At 48.2% G+C, this 18489-nt stretch overlaps 1 protein-coding gene across 1 annotated transcript; it reads left to right on the top strand.

Annotated features, from left to right (window-relative positions):
- The first annotated feature begins 95 nt into the window (after positions 1-95).
- Positions 96-2226, top strand: MRPS26 (mitochondrial ribosomal protein S26). Its single transcript, XM_001924808.6, has 4 exons — positions 96-326; positions 440-586; positions 671-794; positions 1697-2226. The coding sequence occupies exons 1-4, from the start codon at positions 115-117 to the stop codon at positions 1829-1831; spliced, it is 618 nt and encodes a 205-aa protein (XP_001924843.2). The 5' UTR covers positions 96-114; the 3' UTR covers positions 1832-2226.
- Positions 2227-18489: the final 16263 nt, after the last annotated feature.

The following is an 18489-nucleotide window of genomic DNA, read 5'->3' as shown; positions in this document are numbered from 1 at the left end:
GGGCTCCTGAGGGTGGGGGTAGAGTCGCCGGACTACATGTCCCGTGGTGCTTCGCGCGCCACTTCCCGGCACCCATGAAGCCTTGCGGCTCGCCGGAGGCGGGGAGGCCTCGCCATGCTGCGCGTGCTGGGCGGCCTGGGTGCGCGGCCTGCGGGCCGGCTCCCGGCCCCGCTTCTGCTCCCCACGCGCGGCCGCAAGACCCGCCACGACCCGCCGGCCAAGTCCAAAGCCGGGCGCGTGGCGACTCCGCCCGCGGTGGATCCTACGGAGTTCTTCGTGCTGACCGAGCGTTACCGCCAGTATCGCCAGACGGTGCGCGCGCTCAGGTGTGTGCGACGGAGGGGGCGGCGGCCGTCGTCGCTGTCCGGCGTGTGTGTTGGGGCGGGCGAGCGAGCGGGCGGGCGAAGAGAGTGCCAATTTTGGGCGCGTCTCCGCCCAGGCTGGAGTTCATGTCCGAGGTGCGCAAGAAGCTGCATGAGGCCCGGGCCGGGGTCCAGGCAGAGCGCAAGGCGCAGGAGGACGCGGCTGAGCATCGCGAGCTGATGGCTTGGAACCAGGCGGAGAACCAGCGGTTGCACGAGCTGCGGTGAGTGGGGCGGGGCGGGGCCGCCTGGCCTGTCAGGAGACTCCCCCCCAGCCCCGCTCAGCCTCGGCTTCTCACCCCTCCCAGGCTGGCCAGGCTGCGGCAGGAGGCCCTCGAGCAGGAGCGGCGGCAGGCCGAGGAGGCTGTCCTGCAGGCCCGAGAGGCGCAGGCCTGGGCGCAGCTCAAGGAGCAGGAAGTGCTGCAACTGCAGGTGGGTCCCGTCTCCCGAGGGTGGGGCTGCAGGCCAAGAACTCCGCAGGTTTGGGGGGGGGGGGCCTCTAACTACGTGCAGAGTGGCTTTGAGTCTTGAGAGGGGAGTAGCAGGTGAGGCTTTAGGAGAGAAGCAGGGCAGGGTGAGTGTCTGTCAGACACAGAAACCCGAAGGTGAGAGTTGACATTGCATTGTTCCCTAAGAAGTTTGTTTTTTGCCATAAGGGTAAAAAAGTCACTGAGGGATTAAACGTTCTGGGCTCGGATGTCACATGTGGGACTTAAGAGCAGGGAGACCAGTTAGAAGTAATCCAGTGTGGAGTTCCCGTTGTGGCTCAGTAGTTAATGAACCCAACTAGTATCCATGAGGATGGGTTCGATCCCTGGCCCTGCTCGGTGGGTTAAGGATCCGGGGTTGCCGTGAGATGTGGTGTAGGTCGAAGATGCGGCTCGGATCCAGCATTGCTGTGGCTGTGGTGTAAGCTGGCAGCTACAGCTCCGCTTTGACCCCTAGCCTGGGGACCTCCATATACCTCAGGTGCAGCCCCAAAAAAACAAAAAAGAAATGACCTAGCAGGAATGGATGAGATTTAAATTATAGAGGGAGAAGGTCAGTTTGAGAGAAATTGAGAGACCCAGGCAGCACTGAGGGACTGATTCCACCCAGTGGATTGTCACAGCTGGTGTACCTGGGTTTTGGGCAGTCTCCAAGGCATGGTTATCTAAGAAAGCTGAATGTGGCCAAGCTGCCTGATGTTCTTCACTCGAAAGTCAGTGGGGCATTCAAAGGACCTGGACCAAACACCTTTCCCACAGGGGAGCTGGAGCCCCGCCTTCAGTGGGCTAAAGCCAGCAGGTGTGTGCTGGGAGCTCCCATTCAGCTGTCTTTCTCTCTTCCAATAGGAGGAGGCAAAAACCTTCATCACTCGAGAGAACCTGGAGGCACGGGTGGAAGAAGCATTGGACTCCCCAAAGAGCTACAACTGGGCCATCACCAGAGAGGGGCTGGTTGTCAGGCCCCAGCAAAAGGGCTCATAAGGACCCAATAAGGACAGTGCCCACCCAGGAACCATTGTGTGTTGAGGGGCGGAGGGATTGGAGTGTCGTACCTGATCTGGAATAAAGCAGTTGGTGTTTCTTATGAAGGAGGAGGCTCTACGGATTCCACTGCAGCCCTCACTTTGGGCCTTAACACCCACCAATTGGTTAGAAATTCCCTCACACAGTGCCCTGTTCCATACCCATGTATGATTCTCAGCCAAGCACCAGACCTTAGAAGTTTCCATCTTACAGAGGAGCAGGTTAGGCCATAGTCCCCTTAGGCAGCCAGGTCATCTCCTGAGTATCATCAAGGACAGTGGTTGGCAAACTGCAGTCCATGGGCCAAATCTGGCCCATTACTTCTTTTTGTAAATAAAGTTTATTGGCACAGAGCTACACTTAGTCATTGACTGTTTTCACACTACAATGGCAGCGATGAGTAGTTATAGCAGAGATCATGTGACTTGCAAAGTCTAAAATACTGTTATATGACTTCTTAGAGAAGTTTGCTGACACCTTGATCTAGGGCTCTCAGGCTTCAACTGGGAGCAGGTAACAGGCACAAAGTAACCATTGGCCGAAGTGCTGTTTCTGCTTGACCCTGGGTTTTACGGGCCAAGGTCTTATGTGCCCAGGACACACAGGCAAGAAGATCCCATTTTTCTGGTGGTCTCTCCACCTTTGACTTCAGTGACTGCATTTACCCTGGCAGTGCCGTTTTAGACCACACACCAGCCTGGTGATGGCAGGGTCTTGGTTCACCTTGATAAGGTCAGTGTGACTTAAGCACTTGGAGCAAACTCTATGGATACTAGAAGTACTTGTGATTAAAGCTCAGCTCCATGGCCCTGATTCAGATGCAGGCCCTCAAGGAACATCTAGGATCAGGAAGAGAAATGTTTCTCTGAGCCAGAGCTTAATGTCTCTTTGCCATCATTCACTGGAACTTGGCCAGATAACACCAGAGGGAAAAACAATCTAGTTTCTTTCCCTAATTCCCATGTTGTGGATGGGGTCTTAGACCCTCAAGAATGAAAACCCTTTAGGGAATACATGCGGACGGTCCCTCACATTCAAGCAGGGAAGCAGGTAATAGAGGTGCAAAAGCAAAGGGCCAGTGTTTATCATAGTGCCTGGGACCCATTCCCCAAGCCCTGCACCCTGAGAGCAGTGGCCTCCCTCCTCAGGCTGGTAATAACTTCCCTGGCACTGAGCCCAGGTGTAGCTCAGTGGAGTCCTGGATTTCAGGTGCTCAGCATAATTTCTGGGGTGAAAGCCAGTAGGCACACATTGTGGTTTGTTGTGAGGAGTGAGCCATCTGGTGGTACCCTGCAGTGGAATGGAAGCCTTGCGTGAGCTTTCACATGGGACATGGGGCTTGTTTTGGAAAGACAAGTTTTATTCTTGCCAAGTCCCTGCCTCTCTGTCAGGAAGCAGACAAGGTGTCTGTCCTCAGGTACAGGAGACCAGTGTCATACCTTCTTGAAACTAGTTTTTCCTTCACTAGTGCCCTGCATGGGGCTATAACTCCTTAGCATTCACTGCTGATGCCAGTATATCATGCAGAGCCACCTGTAAACCAACCTTCAACATTTTTGTTGTCCATCCATAGCCATCTTACTGGTTCAGGCACAAATAGTCAGTTTACTAGTACCTTCAGCATTAACTCAAGCCCAGTCCCCTTTGTACCTGCATCTGGTAGATTGCTGGGTGCACAGGTAAACTATCAGATCACACCCAGTCCAGGTTGCAGTTATGTAGTGCCCCACGGAAGAATGCCTAATCTCTGGTAGAATCCTGATGGTTAACCTGATGGGCAGTCTTGCTCAGAAACACCAGGGAACCTCGCAGCATGTGGAGTTCCCAACCCAGGGATCAGATCTGAGCCATAGTTGCAACCTATGCCACACCTGCAACAATGCTGGATCCTTTTTTTTTTTTTTTTTTTTTTATTTTTATTTTTAGGGCTACACCCATGGCATGTGGAGGTTCCCAGGTTAGGAATCGAATTGGAGTGTAGCCACTGGCCTAGACCACCGTCACAGCAATGACAGATCCAAGCCACGTCTACAACCTACACCACAGCTCCTGGTAACGCAGGAGCCTTAACCCACTGAGCAAGGCCAGGAATCGAACCTGCATCCTCATGGATGCTAGTCAGGTTGGTTTCCGCTGAGCCACGACAGGAACTCCAGGATCCTTTAACCCACTGTTCCAGGCCAGGGATCATACCTGTGTCCTGGTGCTATAGAGACTGCCAATCCCATTGTGCCACATCAGGAACTCCCCAGGGTCTTTTTTGTTGTTGTCTTTCTTTTTTTTTTTTTTTTTTTTTTTTTTTTTTTGTCTTTTTTTTTTTGCTATTTCTTTGGGCCACTCCCGCGGCATATGGAGGTTCCCAGGCTAGGGGTCCAATCGGAGCTGTAGCCACCGGCCTACGCCAGAGCCACAGCAACGCGGGATCCAAGCCGCGTCTGCAACCTACACCGCAGCTCACGGCAACGCCGGATCATCAACCCACTGAGCAAGGGCAGGGACCGAACCCGCAACCTCATGGTTCCTAGTCGGATTCGTTAACCACTGCGCCACGACGGGAACTCCTGTTGTTGTCTTTCTGAGGTTGCACCTGAGGCACGTGGAAGTTCAGGCCAGGGGTCAAATCGGAGCTGCTGGCCTGTGCCACAACCACAGCAACACTAGATCTGAGCTTCGTCTGCAACCTACACCACAGCTCACAACAACACCGGATCCTCAACCCACTGAGCAAGGCTAAGGACTGAACCCGAGTCCTCATGGATACTAGTCAGGTTCGTTACCACTGAGCCGCAACAGGAACTCCCACTAGGGTCTTTTCTGATTCTTAATAAGTTTCAAATATGGTTTGGCCCACTATAGACAGTGGTACCTTCTAGAGAATCTTCTGCTCAAGGCCAGTAGGTGTGAGGTCTACCCAGTAAAGGCATTTGGAGCACTGTAAGCACTGTACCCAAATGTGAGTGCTTTCGCCAGGATTTGAAGACGCCTACCATACTTCATGCACAGTGGGGTGGAGAGGGTAGACTGGGGGACAAGTGCAATTTGTGTTTCATTATGGGGAGAGGTATACCAGCCCCCAAGAACTTTGATGAATGAACAGTTTTTTCCCAAGATTTATGTCCCTGATTAAGCATGGGTGTTCTACCAAGACACCCAGGTTCTTTCCCCTTGCAGTTCTCTAAGAAAAGCAGCATGACGTCAACAAGGTGAACCACTATGATGTCCTGGGTCTGGATGTTAGGAGTTGTGCAGCCATTCGCCTCTAGGGCTGGATTGCAATGAAACACCGCTGCCAGGGCAGGGCATACTGCTGGTAGTGGTCCAAGAAAGCACTTGCCACACGAACAGGTGCCAGGTATCCCCTTAGTCTGTTCCGTCAAGGAGACTACCTAGACCTGAGTAAGCTGAAAGTTATTCCCCATGTTTTTCGATATGCTCCAAGCTCTCTGTGTGTATCCAGTATTCCCTAAAATCTTTGGGAAAGTTTCCCTTTGAACTTACTCTGTGGTTATTTCCCCAAGTACACAAATGAAATGGAGACCTAGGGAACAAGCTCAGTTGCCTGCTGAAATAAAGGCAATTCTGAATTCTGGCAGGAAGAGTCAAGCTTGGAAATCTTTCCTTCTCAAGCAGGAAGTCAGAAGCACTATTTGCAACGCCCAATCCTGAGATAGGCAGTAATTTCTCTTGAGGGGTGTTCGATAACTATTTCCTCAGTGCAGGTGAGTGCATAAGCCGTAAATGAGCATCCATGTCAAGAAACAGCATTGGGGCATTCCCGTCGTGGCTCAGTGGAAACGGGTCTGACTAGTATCCATGAAGATGCAGGTTTGATCCCTGGCCTTGCTCAGTGGGTTAAGGATCCAGCATTGCTATGAGCTGTGGTGTAGGTCGCAGACACAGCTCAGATCTGGCATGGCTGTGGCGTAGGCTGGCAGCTGCAGCTCCAATTAGACCCCTGATCTGGGAACTTCCATATGCCTCAGATGCAGCCCTAAAAAGAAAAAAAGAAAAAAAAGACAACATTGGGTAAATGCATAGGGCTGTTTACATGGCCTTAAGATCAAGAACCTATGAGAAAGAACACCATACTGCCACAAGGGCCCAAAAAAGACATAAGGAAAGGCAGAGCTGCAAAAGTCCCACCCTCACCAGTTCCCCACAGTGGCTCTGCAGGTCACCAATATCCCATACATTCTTTGAACATTTTCTCTCGCTGAGGGAAGCATTATATTTACACCCCTTTTTTTTTTTTTTTCATTTTTCATGCTGGCTACTGGGGGAGAAGGTGGTCTGGGAGGGGGACTTTGTGTCTGGGAAATCCCTAACAGATACAAAGTCAACCATGGCTATCGCACCTTTGCCTGTCCCTGCCAGAGCCAAGCCCGGAGGTACTGGTGCAGGCTGACCCACTGCTGCTCCTGTTGGAACTGCAGCACCTGTGCAGGAACCCAGACGCCACACTCATCGGCCTCACCACCTTCACTGCTGTGGCTGCTGCCAGTGTCAGAAGCTGACAGGGCGGGTGGATTTGCCCTTCCTCTGGCCTTAAAAACAAATCTTTTGTTAGTGCCTCCTGGATAACTCATAATGGAAGCCAGCTGGCAAGGAAGGCTGGGAATTGTGTGCAGGCCTCCAGCTCCTGTGGAACTGAGAGCTATGAATGAATAACTGGTATAAACTGATTTTTTTAGAAGCACTATTACAATTTACAGTAATTAGAATGGGATAGGCAGAATTGTTTTATGAGGGCTTTTTAAAAATAAGCTGAAATGTCCCCGTCGTGGCTCAGCGGTTAACTAACCAGACTAGTATCCATGAGGACTCGGGTTTGATCCCCAGCCACATTCAGTGGGTTAGGGATCCAGCGTAGCCATGAGCTGTGGTGTAGGTCACAGATGCGGCTCGGATCCTGCGTTGCTGTGGCTCTGGCGTAGGGCGATGGCTTTAGCTTAGCTCCGATTCGACCTGTAGCCTGGGAACCTCCATATGCTGTGGGTGCGGCCCTAAAAGGACAAAAAATAAGAAATAAAATAAGCTGAAACGAAATTTGAGACAAAATATTTTGACACTGAGGGACTTAACACTTTCTAAGATTCTGCTGAAATTATCAGTGGCTACAAACAGCATGTCACTAGCTTGCTTTTTAATCTGAAAAACATTCTGATACTTTAGAATTTTGTCTAAAAACGAATTTAGTTTAATTCTCTTTTTTTCCTCTTTTTTGTTTGTTTGTCTTTCTAAGGTACCACCTGAAGTATATGGAGGTTGCCAGGCTAGGTAGGGGTCGAATTGGAGCTGCAGCTGCTGGTTTATGCCATGGCCACAGCAACGCGGGATCCATGCGGTGTCTGCAACCTACACCAGAGCTCATGGCAATGACAGATCCTTAACCCACTGATCGAGGCCAGAGATCAAACCTGTGTTCTCGTGGCTCATGGATGTTAGTCCAATTTGTTTCTGCTGAGCTATGACGGGAACTCCTCTAATTTTTAATAGTAGACAAATTGCATTTGGCAAGAAGAGTTTCATATAAAATATCTCCAAATTAATGTTCGGCAGAAATCATATTTTTGAAAACAGTTTATAGGCGGCTGTTTTACATCCCTTTTATCATCATCTATCAGGATTGTCACATCCTTGTGGGAAACAACATGGTTTTTCCCTCTGAATATTTGATTGCTCCCTGTGACATTCAGCACTTAGGAAATTTTTTTTTTTTTTTTTTTTTTTTTTTTTTTGGCTATTTCTTGGGCCGCTCCCACGGCATATGGAGGTTCCCAGGCTAGGGGCCGAATTGGAGCCATATTCCCCGGCCTACGCCAGAGCCACAGCAATGCGGGATCTGAGCCGTGTCTGCGACCTACACCACAGCTCATGGCAACGCCAGATCGTTAACCCACTGAGCAAGGGCAGGGATCGAACCCGCAACCTCATGGTTCCTAGTCAGATTCATTAACCACTGCGCCACGATGGGAACTCCCGGAAATTTTTTTAAATAACAAATTTCCAAAACAACCTACAGACTGGGAGAAAATATTTGCAAACAGTGGACCAACAAGTGCTTAATTTCCAAAATATACAAATAGCTCATACAACTCAATATCAAATAAAACAAATCAGGAGTTCTCTGGTGGTTCACTAGGTTAAAGGTCTTGCATTGTCACTGCTGTGGCTCGGATCACTGCTGTGGCTCAGGTTGATCCCTGGTCTGGGAACTTCCATATGTCACGGGTGCAGCCAAAAGAGGAAAAAAAAAAAAAAAAAAGATCAGAAAATGGGCAGAAGACCCAAAGAGACATTTCTCCAAAGAAGTCATACAACGGGCCAACAACCACATGTTCAGCATCGCTAATTATCAGAGAAATGCAAATCAAAACTACAGTGAGGTATCATCCCACATGGGTCAGAATGGCCATCATCAAAAAATCTACAAACAGGAAGTCCCCTTGTGGCGCAGAGGGTTAAGGATCTGGCATTGCTGCGATTGTGGTGCAGGTTCAATCTCTGGCCCAGGAACTTCCACATGCCACAGATGCAGCCAAAAAAAAAAAAAAAAAAAAAAAAATTCTACAAACAATAAATGCTGGAGAGGATGTGGAGAAAAGAAAATTCCTACACTGTTGGGAATGCAAATTGGTGCAGCCATTATGGAGAACAGTATGGAGGTTCCTTAAAAAACTAAAAATAGAGTTATGGTCCAGCAATCCCACTCCTGGGCATATATCCAGAGATACAATCACCCCAATGTTCATAGCAGCACTATTCACAAAAGCCAAGACACCAAAGCAACTGAAATGTTCCATCGACAGATGAATGGGTTAAGAAGATGAATGTAAAATTACTCAACCATAAAAAGAATGAAATGATGATGGGAGTTCCCATTGTAGCGCATCGGAAACGATCCAACTAGGAACCATGAGGTTTTACGTTAAATCCCCGGCCTCGCACAGTGGGTTAAGAATCCAGCATTGCTGTAAGCTGTGGTGTAGGTTACAGATGTGGCCCGGATCCCACGTTGCTGTGGCTGTGGGGTAGGCCCACAGCCATAGCTCCAATTGAACCCCTAGCCTGGGAACTTCCACATGCTGCAGACGCAACCCTAAAAAACAAACAAAAAAAAGAATGAAATAATGACATTTTCAGCAAAATGTATGGACCTAGAGATTATCGTACTAAGTGAAGTAAATCAGAGAAAGACAAATATATGATAGCACTCATATCTTAAAAAAAAAGATACAGGAGTTCCCGTCGTGGCTCAGTGGTTAACAAATCCGACTAGGAACCATGAGGTTGCAGGTTCGATCCCTGGCCTTGCTCGATGGGTTAGGGATCCGACATTGCTGTGAGGTGTGAGGTGTGGTGTAGGTCACAGACATGGCTCCGATCCTGAGTTGCTATGGCTCTGGCGTAGGCTGGCAGCTACAGCTCCAATTCGACCCCTAGTTTGGGAACTTCCATATGCCTTGGGAAGCGGCCCTAGAAAAGGCAAAAAGACAAAAAAACAAAAAACAACAACGACAAAAAATAAATACATAAAGAATAAAAAAAAAGATACAAATGAATTTATTTACAAAACAAAGAGACCCACAAAGTTAGAAAACAATCTTATGGTTACCAAAGGGGAAAGGGGTGGGAGGAGAGATAAATTAGGAGTTTGGGATTGACAGATACCCACTACTATATATGAAATAGATGAGCAACAAGGACCTTCTGTATAGCACAGGGAACTATATTCAGTATCTTGTAATAACCCATAATGGAAAAGAATCTGAAAAAGAACATTTATAAGGAGTTCCCGTCGTGACGAAGTGGTTAACAAATCCAACTAGGAACCATGAGTTTTCAGGTTCGATCCCTGGCCTTGCTCAGTGGGTTAAGGATCTGGCATATCTGTGAGCTGTGGTGTAGGTTGCAGACGTGGCTCAGATCCCGCGTTGCTGTGGCTCTGGTGTAGGCCAGCGGCTACAGCTCCGATTAGACCCCTAGCCTGGGAACCTCATATGCCATGGGAGCGGCCCTAGAAAAGGCAGAAAAAAAAAAAAAAAAAAGAGCATATATACATGTTCTTTATGTGTTTATGTATATGTATTTGTTCTTTATATGTTTTATATATTTATGTATATATATGGATCCCTTTGCTGTACACCTGAAACACAACATTGTAAATCAACTATACTTCAATTAAAAAATTACAAATAAATTAATTTTTAATTACACAGCTACAACAATGCCAAATCCCAGCCACATCTGCTGACTACACCACCAGCACACGACAATGCTGGATACTTAACCCACTGAGCGAGGCCAGGGATTGAACCTGCATCCTCATGGATACTAGTTAGACTTGTTTCCGCTGAGCCACGATGGGAATTCCAAGCAATGCTATTTTTTAATGAAACCAGAGTGTGGCTTCAAACTCATACCATGAGATTGAAATGATGATTCCTCAAAAGAATTTTGCACTGGAGTTCCCATTGTGTCCCATTGTGGCTCCTCAGGCTAAAGACCCAGAGTTTTCTCCATGAGGATGTGGGTTTGATTCCTGGCCCCTCGCTCAGTGGGTGAAAGATCCTGCGTTGCCACAAGCTGTGGCGTAAATCACAGATTCAGCTCAGATCTGGTGTTGCTGTGGCTGTGGCGTAGCCCTCACCACAGCTCTTATTTGACTCCCGGCCCAAGAATTTCCATATGCTGCAGGCGCAGCAATGAAAAGAAAAAGAAAAAAGTTTTAATTTAAAGAAAAAGAATTATGTTGCTAAATACAGTCAAATTGGGAATCAATTGCTAGAGGAAGTCAAGATCCACTCTGCAATTACCCTTATCTCCAGCAGAGGGCAGTCTCATCAAGACAGTGAGAGGGCCCTCAAACATGTAAAGATAAATTTGTAAATCTGATTACATTATTTTACAAAGACATGAAAGGAAGGGCATCAGGAACCTAGGTAGTTAGTTGTTCTCTCAGTCTGTTTTCTCTAACACCACTCTGTCTCTTAAATCTGTTGTTTTCTGGAGTTCCCGACATGGCGCAGTGGTTAACAAATCCGACTAGGAACCATGAGGTTGCGGTTCGGTCCCTGGCCTTGCTCAGTGGGTTAACGATCTAGCGTTGCTGTGAGCTGTGGTGTAGATCGCAGACACGGCTCGGATTCCGAGTTGCTGTGGCTTTGGTGTAGGCTGGCGGCTACAGCTCCGATTAGACCCCTAGCCTGGGAATCTTCATATGTTGCAGGAGCGGCCCAAGAAATGGCAAAAAGACAAAAAAAAAAAAAAAAAAAAAAAAAAAAATCTGTTGTTTTCTGTGCAATGCTGTCTGTTTCTGTCACTCCTCGTAACAGTTCACTTCATCTCTAAACACAAGGTCACTTACCAAAATAACCATAATATCGGGATCAACCCTAGAAATCAGTCTCCTATTTCCCCCTCCTTCCAGCTTCGAGCAACCACCATCCTACTTTCTGTCTCTATGAATCTGACTACTCTAGATATCTCATATAAGGGGATTCATAGAGTATTTGTCTTTTTGTGACTGGCTTATTCACTCCACATTATCCATGGTTAACATATCCAGGTTTATCCATGTTGTATCATGTGTCAGTATTTGCTGGGAGCCGTTCGTGCAGGTCTGCCTGCTGACAAAGTCCAGGCGACTGAGGACCCCAGACTGCACAGCATGTCTGGGAAAGTGACGGTCCTGCTGCTTCTGCTCTGCCTGCTTATGCTGTTAATAAAAACTGTGAGAGCTGGGAAACTGCTGTCAAATAAAGTTCCCCGAAAAAAGACCCCAGGGAGTGTAAATGTTGGGGCCTAGTGCTTACCCACAAATTCCTACTGTCCCCTTGTTCTGTGATCATTATCCACTTCTGAGTTTCCTCCCTTTTTTTCTATAGAGACCCTAATAGAATGCTTTCATATTTTCACTGTTACTGTTTAACCTGTGGAAAACCCTGGAGACAAAAGAGAGGCTTGAGGCACAGGTCTCTCCATGCTCCAGTAGGTAGTTCTTTTCTATGCTAGAGACTAGTTGATGAATAGGGTAGATATTGGGCCTTAGCTATAGAAAAACCTGTGCGGTTTGCACCACATAATTGAATACAAGTCAGGAAATTACCTAGTCTCAGTCAACTGTATATTGCTATGCCAGGCCTACTGGGCCAACCCTAAGAAGTGTCAATCCTGTGGTTTCTTTTTTTTTTTTTTTGTCTTTTTGCTATTCTTTGGGCCGCTCCCGCGGCATATGGAGGTTCCCAGGCTAGGGGTCGAATCGGAGCTGTAGCCACCGGCCTATGCCAGAGCCACAGCAATGCGGGATCCGAGCCGCGTCTGCAACCTACACCACAGCTCACGGCAACGCCGGATTGTTAACCCACTGAGCGAGGGCAGGGACCGAACCTGCAACCTCATGGTTCCTAGTCGGATTCGTTAACCACTGTGCCACGACGGGAACTCCCAATCCTGTGGTTTCTAGTTCTATAAGAATCAAAATTACCTTTGATATATATGATGAACCTTTACTGATAGAACATAGTTTGGTCTTAGGTTTTAGACATATAAAATATTTTTAATTATAAAGTTAATAAGTTCGTGCTTTTGCAACCCACAAAGTTAGATCATAAACACGAATACATTTGATTCTGACAAGTCAAGTGGAAAGTACAAAAAAGAGCATTGTTTGTGTTCCCAAATGTGCCGGGTCACGTGCCAGGTAACATTTGATGGAGTGGAAAGTTAAAAAATATCACTAGATGTATGACGAATGACGTATGCCAAAGGAAAGTAAAATTGTATATAGGCATGGTTGATTTAATTAATAAACGAGCAGTCCGGTTCTCTGACAAAGAGACTGTCTCCGTGTTCTTGCTGCGGACACCGTCCATCCCCGCGGGAACATCCCTGGCTGCTGGAGCTGGACTCCGGCAAGTATTCCCTTCCTTTTTAAGTCGAATTGGTCCAACACTGAAATACAGTGGTAGTCCTTTGTGTGTATACACCACGTTTTGTCTACCCATTGCTATCCATGGACACTTGGGCGGCTTCCCACTTTGGCTATTGTGAATAACGTTGCTATGGACATGGATATACACATCTCTCTCTCTCTCTTTTTTTTTTTTTGTCTTTTTGCCTCTTCTAGGCCCGCTTCCCTCGGCATGTGGAGGTTCCCAGGCTAGGGGTCTAATTGGAGCTGTAGCCGCCGGCCTACACCACAGCCACAGCAACGCGGGATCCGAGCCTTATCTGCCACCTACACCACAGCTCACGGCAACACTGGATCCTTAACCCACTGAGCAAGGCCAGGGATTGAACCCGCAACCTCATGGTTCCTAGTCAGATTTGGTAACCACTGCGCCATGACGGAAACTCCCACATATCTCTTCAGTACCATGCTTTCAATTCTTTTGGATGACCTACACCACACCTCATAGTAATGCCAGATCCTTAACCCACTGAGCGAGGCCAGGGATAAAACCCGCATCCTCATGGATACTAGTTATGTATAGCCCACTGAGCCACAGAGGAACTCCTCTTGCTGGGATTCTGATTAGAATTGTTATATTGTAAACAATTAGATATTGTTTTAATGGCCCACAATGTAGTCTATTGGTCAGTGAGTTCCATATGCTTTTGTAAAAGAACGTGTATTTTATTTATTTTATTTTTTTGGCTGTGCCTGCAGCATACAGAGGTTCCAGGACCAGGAACTGAACCCTTACCACAGCAGTGACCCAAACCACAGCCATGACAACACAAGATCCTTAACCCACTAGGCCACCATGGAACTCCCAAGAATATATATTTTAAACAAGGACCTAATATATAGCACCTACTGTATATTCAATATCTTATAATAACCTATAGTGGAAAAAAATTTGAAAAATAATTTTTTTTCAGTCCCTCACCCACAGCATATGGAAGTTCCCAGGCTAGGGGTCAAATCGGAGCTACAGCCACTGACCTACACCACAGCCACAGCAACTTGGGATCCAAGCCGTGCCTATAATCTACACCGAAGCTCACAGCAATGACGGATCCCTGACCCAATGAGTGAGGCCAAGGGTTGAACCCGCATCCTCATAGATACTAGTCCGATTGTTTCTACAGCACCACAATGGGAACTCCATTTATGTCTTCTCTTTCTTTTTTGGCCATGCCTACGGCATGCAGAAATTCCCATGAATCCACACCACAGAAGTGACCTGAGCCACGACTGTGACAACGCTGAATCCTTAACCCACTGAGCCACCAGGGAACTCATATATCTCCTATTTCTTTGCTGAGACTGTCTTTCCATTCATTTTAGAGAGTTCATCTTGAGTTCCCATCGTGGTTCAGTGGTTAATGAATCCAACTAGGAACCATGAGGCTGCAAGTTCGATCCCTGGCCTTGCTCAGTGGGTTAAGGATCTGGCATTGCTGTGAGCTGTGGTGTAGGTCACAGATGTGGCTTGGATCTGGTGTTGCTGTGGCTGTGGTGTAGGCTGGCGGCTACAGCTCCAATTAGACCCCTAGCCTGGGAACCTCCATGTGCTGCAGACGCGGCCCTAGAAATGGCAAAAAGACCAAAAAAAAAAAAAAAGTACATGCTCTACGATTACATCTGTATGAAGTTCAAAAACCGGCAAAACAAATCTACTGTGATACACCTTGGAACAGAAGCTGTCTCTGAGGAGACAGTGATGGAGAGAGCATGGCGGGGCGGGGGGGGCTCTTCTGGGGCGCTGATCACTCTGGGTTTAAACAGTGTATAAACAGGTGAAGGCTCACTGTGCTGTACACTCAAGATGTGTGCACTTTATGTAAATTTGACTCTGATAATAAAAGTGAAGGACCCGTATCTCCCATCACAGGACAAGATGACATAGCTAGAAAGGACAGCATAAATTTGTGGGCCACGAAAGGAGAGAGTGCATCCTATGAACACACATGAATATGTAATATGCATATGAACATGTAAATGACTGTGTTGCACTGACAGTAACAACAAAAGAGAGGTCTTCTACCCCGAAAAAAAAAAGATGGACAAGTCGTTATTCTTTGAGCGCTTTGTCCCTGAAGAAGAAAGACAGTGCACGGTGACCTCTGGATGTCAGAAGCCACCTTGGCCACATTTGAAGGTACTACTCTGACCCCTTTAGCAGAACCAGAGGGCTGTTGGCTTTGAGGGTCATGCGGGGCACCAGGATGCCACGGGAGATCCAGCTGCGAGGCAGGCAGCTTGGCCTTTGGGGCCTTATGGCCCAGTGCATCCCCCCAACATACACATGCTCAAGATGCCCAGGGGTGATCTGAGTGCTAGGGGAGCCTGTGGCCAGCCCCCGTGGGATCTCACATCAGAAGTCCCTAGGGTTTGGCTTCTTTTTCTTGTTTTCGTTGTTGTTGTTGTTGTTTTGTTTTTTCTAGGGCCGCTCCCGCGGCATATGGAGGTTCCCAGGCTAGGGGTCGAATCGGAGCTGTAGCCGCCGGCCTACGCCAGAGCCACAGCAACGCGGGATCTGAGCCACATCTGTGACCTACCCCACAGCTCATGGCAACACTGGATCCCTAACCCACTGAGCAAGGCCAGGGATCGAACCCGCAACCTCATGGTTCTTGGTTGGATTCGTCAACCACTGAGCCATGACAGGAACTCCCTGTTTTCTTTTCTTTTTAGGGCTGCACCCTCGGCATGTTGAAGTTCCCAGGCTAGGGGTTGAATCAGAGCTGCAGTTGTAATTGGCACAGCCACAGCAACGGCAGATTAGAGCTGCATCTGTGACCTACATCATAGCTCATTGCAATGCTGGATCCTTTCCCACTGAGCAAGGCCAGGGTTCAAACCCGCATCCTCATGGATCCTAGTCAGTTTGGTTTCTGCTGAGCTGCAATGGGAACTCCCATCCCTAGGGTTTTAAAGCAAAGCCATAACCCTTTTTGACAAGTCACTAGCTCCTCGTTAGAGACTGCCTGATGCTGAGACCCCAGGGTGTATCATTTAGCTTAGTCTGTATACAAACCACCCAAACATTACTGGCCTGAAATGATACACAATTATTACTGCTTCTGAGACTCCAGCTCTTGTGGATGATTCTTCTGCTCTTGGCTGGGCTCATTCACGGTCAGCAGGGGATCAGAATAGCTGCATGGGCAGATGGACTCTTCCTGAATTCATACTCCTTCCTCAGCCCATACTTGTGATCTCAGGGGGAGTCTTATATGTCCAGCTGACCAAAGAGGAAAAAATGAAGTCCATTTTTCAGATGGTTCATATCCAGATGGCAGGTGGCTGCAGTGTTTCTGTCTTGCTTAAGTGTCCCTCTGTCTTACCAAAGGCAATAAGGAGATAAATCTCCAGCTGGCAGAACTTGATAAATTACATTGCAACCAGTTAAGCTGGAACTAGAGAGAGCCTTAGGGACAGACATGTAGCTAATGAACTGGCTGCATAAGGGACTTGGGACTTAGCAGGCATATGACAGGGGACTGGTAACAAGGAAGCTTGTGGGTGGACTTCTCAGAATGGACCTAAAGTTGGAGACTATCTGGGGGTATTTGTGAGGCTCATCAAAAGGACCTCCTGCAGGGGTGGCTGCCAGTAATCAGGTGAACAGGTGCCTTGGGCTTGGCAGACATCGTCCATCTCCATCCACCCCGATTCCTGCTCATTGGACCTATGAGCAAAGTGGTCACGGTGGCTGAGGTGGAGACTGTGTGGGCTCAACCAAAGGGACTGCCCCTCATCAAGACTGATTGGGGAGTTCCCGTCGTGGCTCAGTGGTTAATGAATCCAACTAGGAACCATGAGGTTGCTGGTTCGATCCCTGGCCTTGCTTAGTGGGTTAAGGATCCAGCATTGCCATGAGCTGTGGTGTGGGTCACAGATGCAGCTTGGATCCCGCATTGCTGTGGCTGTGGCGTAGGCCGGCGACTACAGCTCCGATTAGACCCCTAGCCTGGGAACGTCCATATGCCTCGGGAGCGGCCCAAGAAATAGCAAAAAGACAAAAAAAAAAAAAAAAAAAAAAAAAGACTGATTGGGTACCAGCACTAGCACTGATGGGAATCTAACCCACCAACAGCTCCGTTCCCTGGGGGCCCAGCCAATCCCTGCCAGCACCAGTACTGAGACACCCACTGAATGCCTCATAGAGCATGACAGATATCCTGCCAAACTGCTTTTGACCAAAGAACTCCCTTTATAGGAAAGGAAGGATAAAGGCCAGAGCAGCCTATTGAAAATGGAAGACGGAGTTCTGGCACCAGCTCAGAGACCACACCTGGGGGGAGATTTTTTTATTTTTTTATTTTTAGGACCGAGCCCGCACTATATGGAAGTTCCCAGGCTAGGAGTTGAATTGGAACTGCTGCTGCTGGCCTCTGCCACAGCCACAGCAACGCGGGATCTGAGCCATGTCTGCGACCTATACCACAGCTCATGGCCACACTGGAGCCTTAACCCACCGAGCAAGTCCAGGGATTAAACCTGCATCCTCATGGATCCTAGTTTGATTCTTAATCCTCTGAGCCAAGATGGGAACTCCCTGGGGGTATATCATTGTCTGAATCTGCAAACAATGTGTGGGGCTCTCTCCCCGTAAACCGTGGTGTGGGAAAGAATGGCTAACCTCAAAGAAGAAGAGCAATTCATGAAAAGTACTGAGAGACTAGTTGAATTAGAAACTGCTCACTCTTTGTAGCTGCAAGATTTCCATTAGCAGTGCTCAGTCACTCTGGCATAGGAGAGAGAAGGCAGCTTCAGCATCAAAAACCAAGATTGAGTGGCACAGCTTTATGCACCATCTCCAAATTCTCTCAGCCCTACTCTTCCTCCAGCCGCCGCTAGGGGACTGTTCCCGAGGGCTTGGCCTGGCTCTGCACCAGGACCTTCTACTTTGGTGGAGGTGATACTTCTCACCTCTTAAAAAATTTCAGGAGTTCCCGTCGTGGCGCAGTGGTTGACGAATCCTACTAGGAACCATGAGGTTGAGGGTTCGGTCCCTGCCCTTGCTCAGTGGGTTAACGATCCGGCGTTGCCGTGAGCTGTGGTGTAGGTCGCAGACGCGGCTCGGATCCCAAGTTGATGTGGCTCTGGTGTGGGCCGGTGGCTACAGCTCCGATTGGACCCCTAACCTGGGAACCTCCATATGCCGCGGGAGCGGTCCAAGAAATAGCAACAACAACAACAACAACAACAACAACAAAGAAAGACAAAAGACAAAAAAAAAAAAAAAAAAAAAAAAATTTCATCAGGAGTTCCTGTCGTGGCGCAGTGGTTAATGAATCTGACTAGGAACCATGAGGTTGCGGGTTCGATCCCTGGCCTTGCTCAGGGGGTTAAGGATCTGGCGTTGCCGTGAGCTGTGGTGTGGGTCGCAGATGCGGCTCGGATCCCGCATTGCTCTGGCTGTGGTGTAGGCCGGTGGCTACAGCTCTGATTCGACCCCTAGCCTGGGAACCTCCATATGCCACGGGAGCGGCCCTAGAAAAGACCAAAAAAAAAAAAAAATTTTTCATCAGACACTTACCATAGGACCTGGCAATTCTACTCCTTGGTAACTGCTCAAGCGAAATGGAGACATATGCCCACGCAAAGATGTGTACATAAATATTCATAGCAAGATTATTATAATCACCCAAACTGGAAA

The sequence above is a fragment of the Sus scrofa genome, chromosome 17 (genome assembly GCF_054392235.1).
Source record: "Sus scrofa isolate SSC_HxYL_T2T_F1_AM1 chromosome 17, Sscrofa_HxYL_maternal_Yorkshire_Landrace_v2.0, whole genome shotgun sequence".
NCBI lineage: Eukaryota > Metazoa > Chordata > Mammalia > Artiodactyla > Suidae > Sus > Sus scrofa.
The sequence above is the reverse complement of the archived record's forward strand: the minus strand, read 5'-3'. Positions and strand labels throughout refer to the sequence as shown.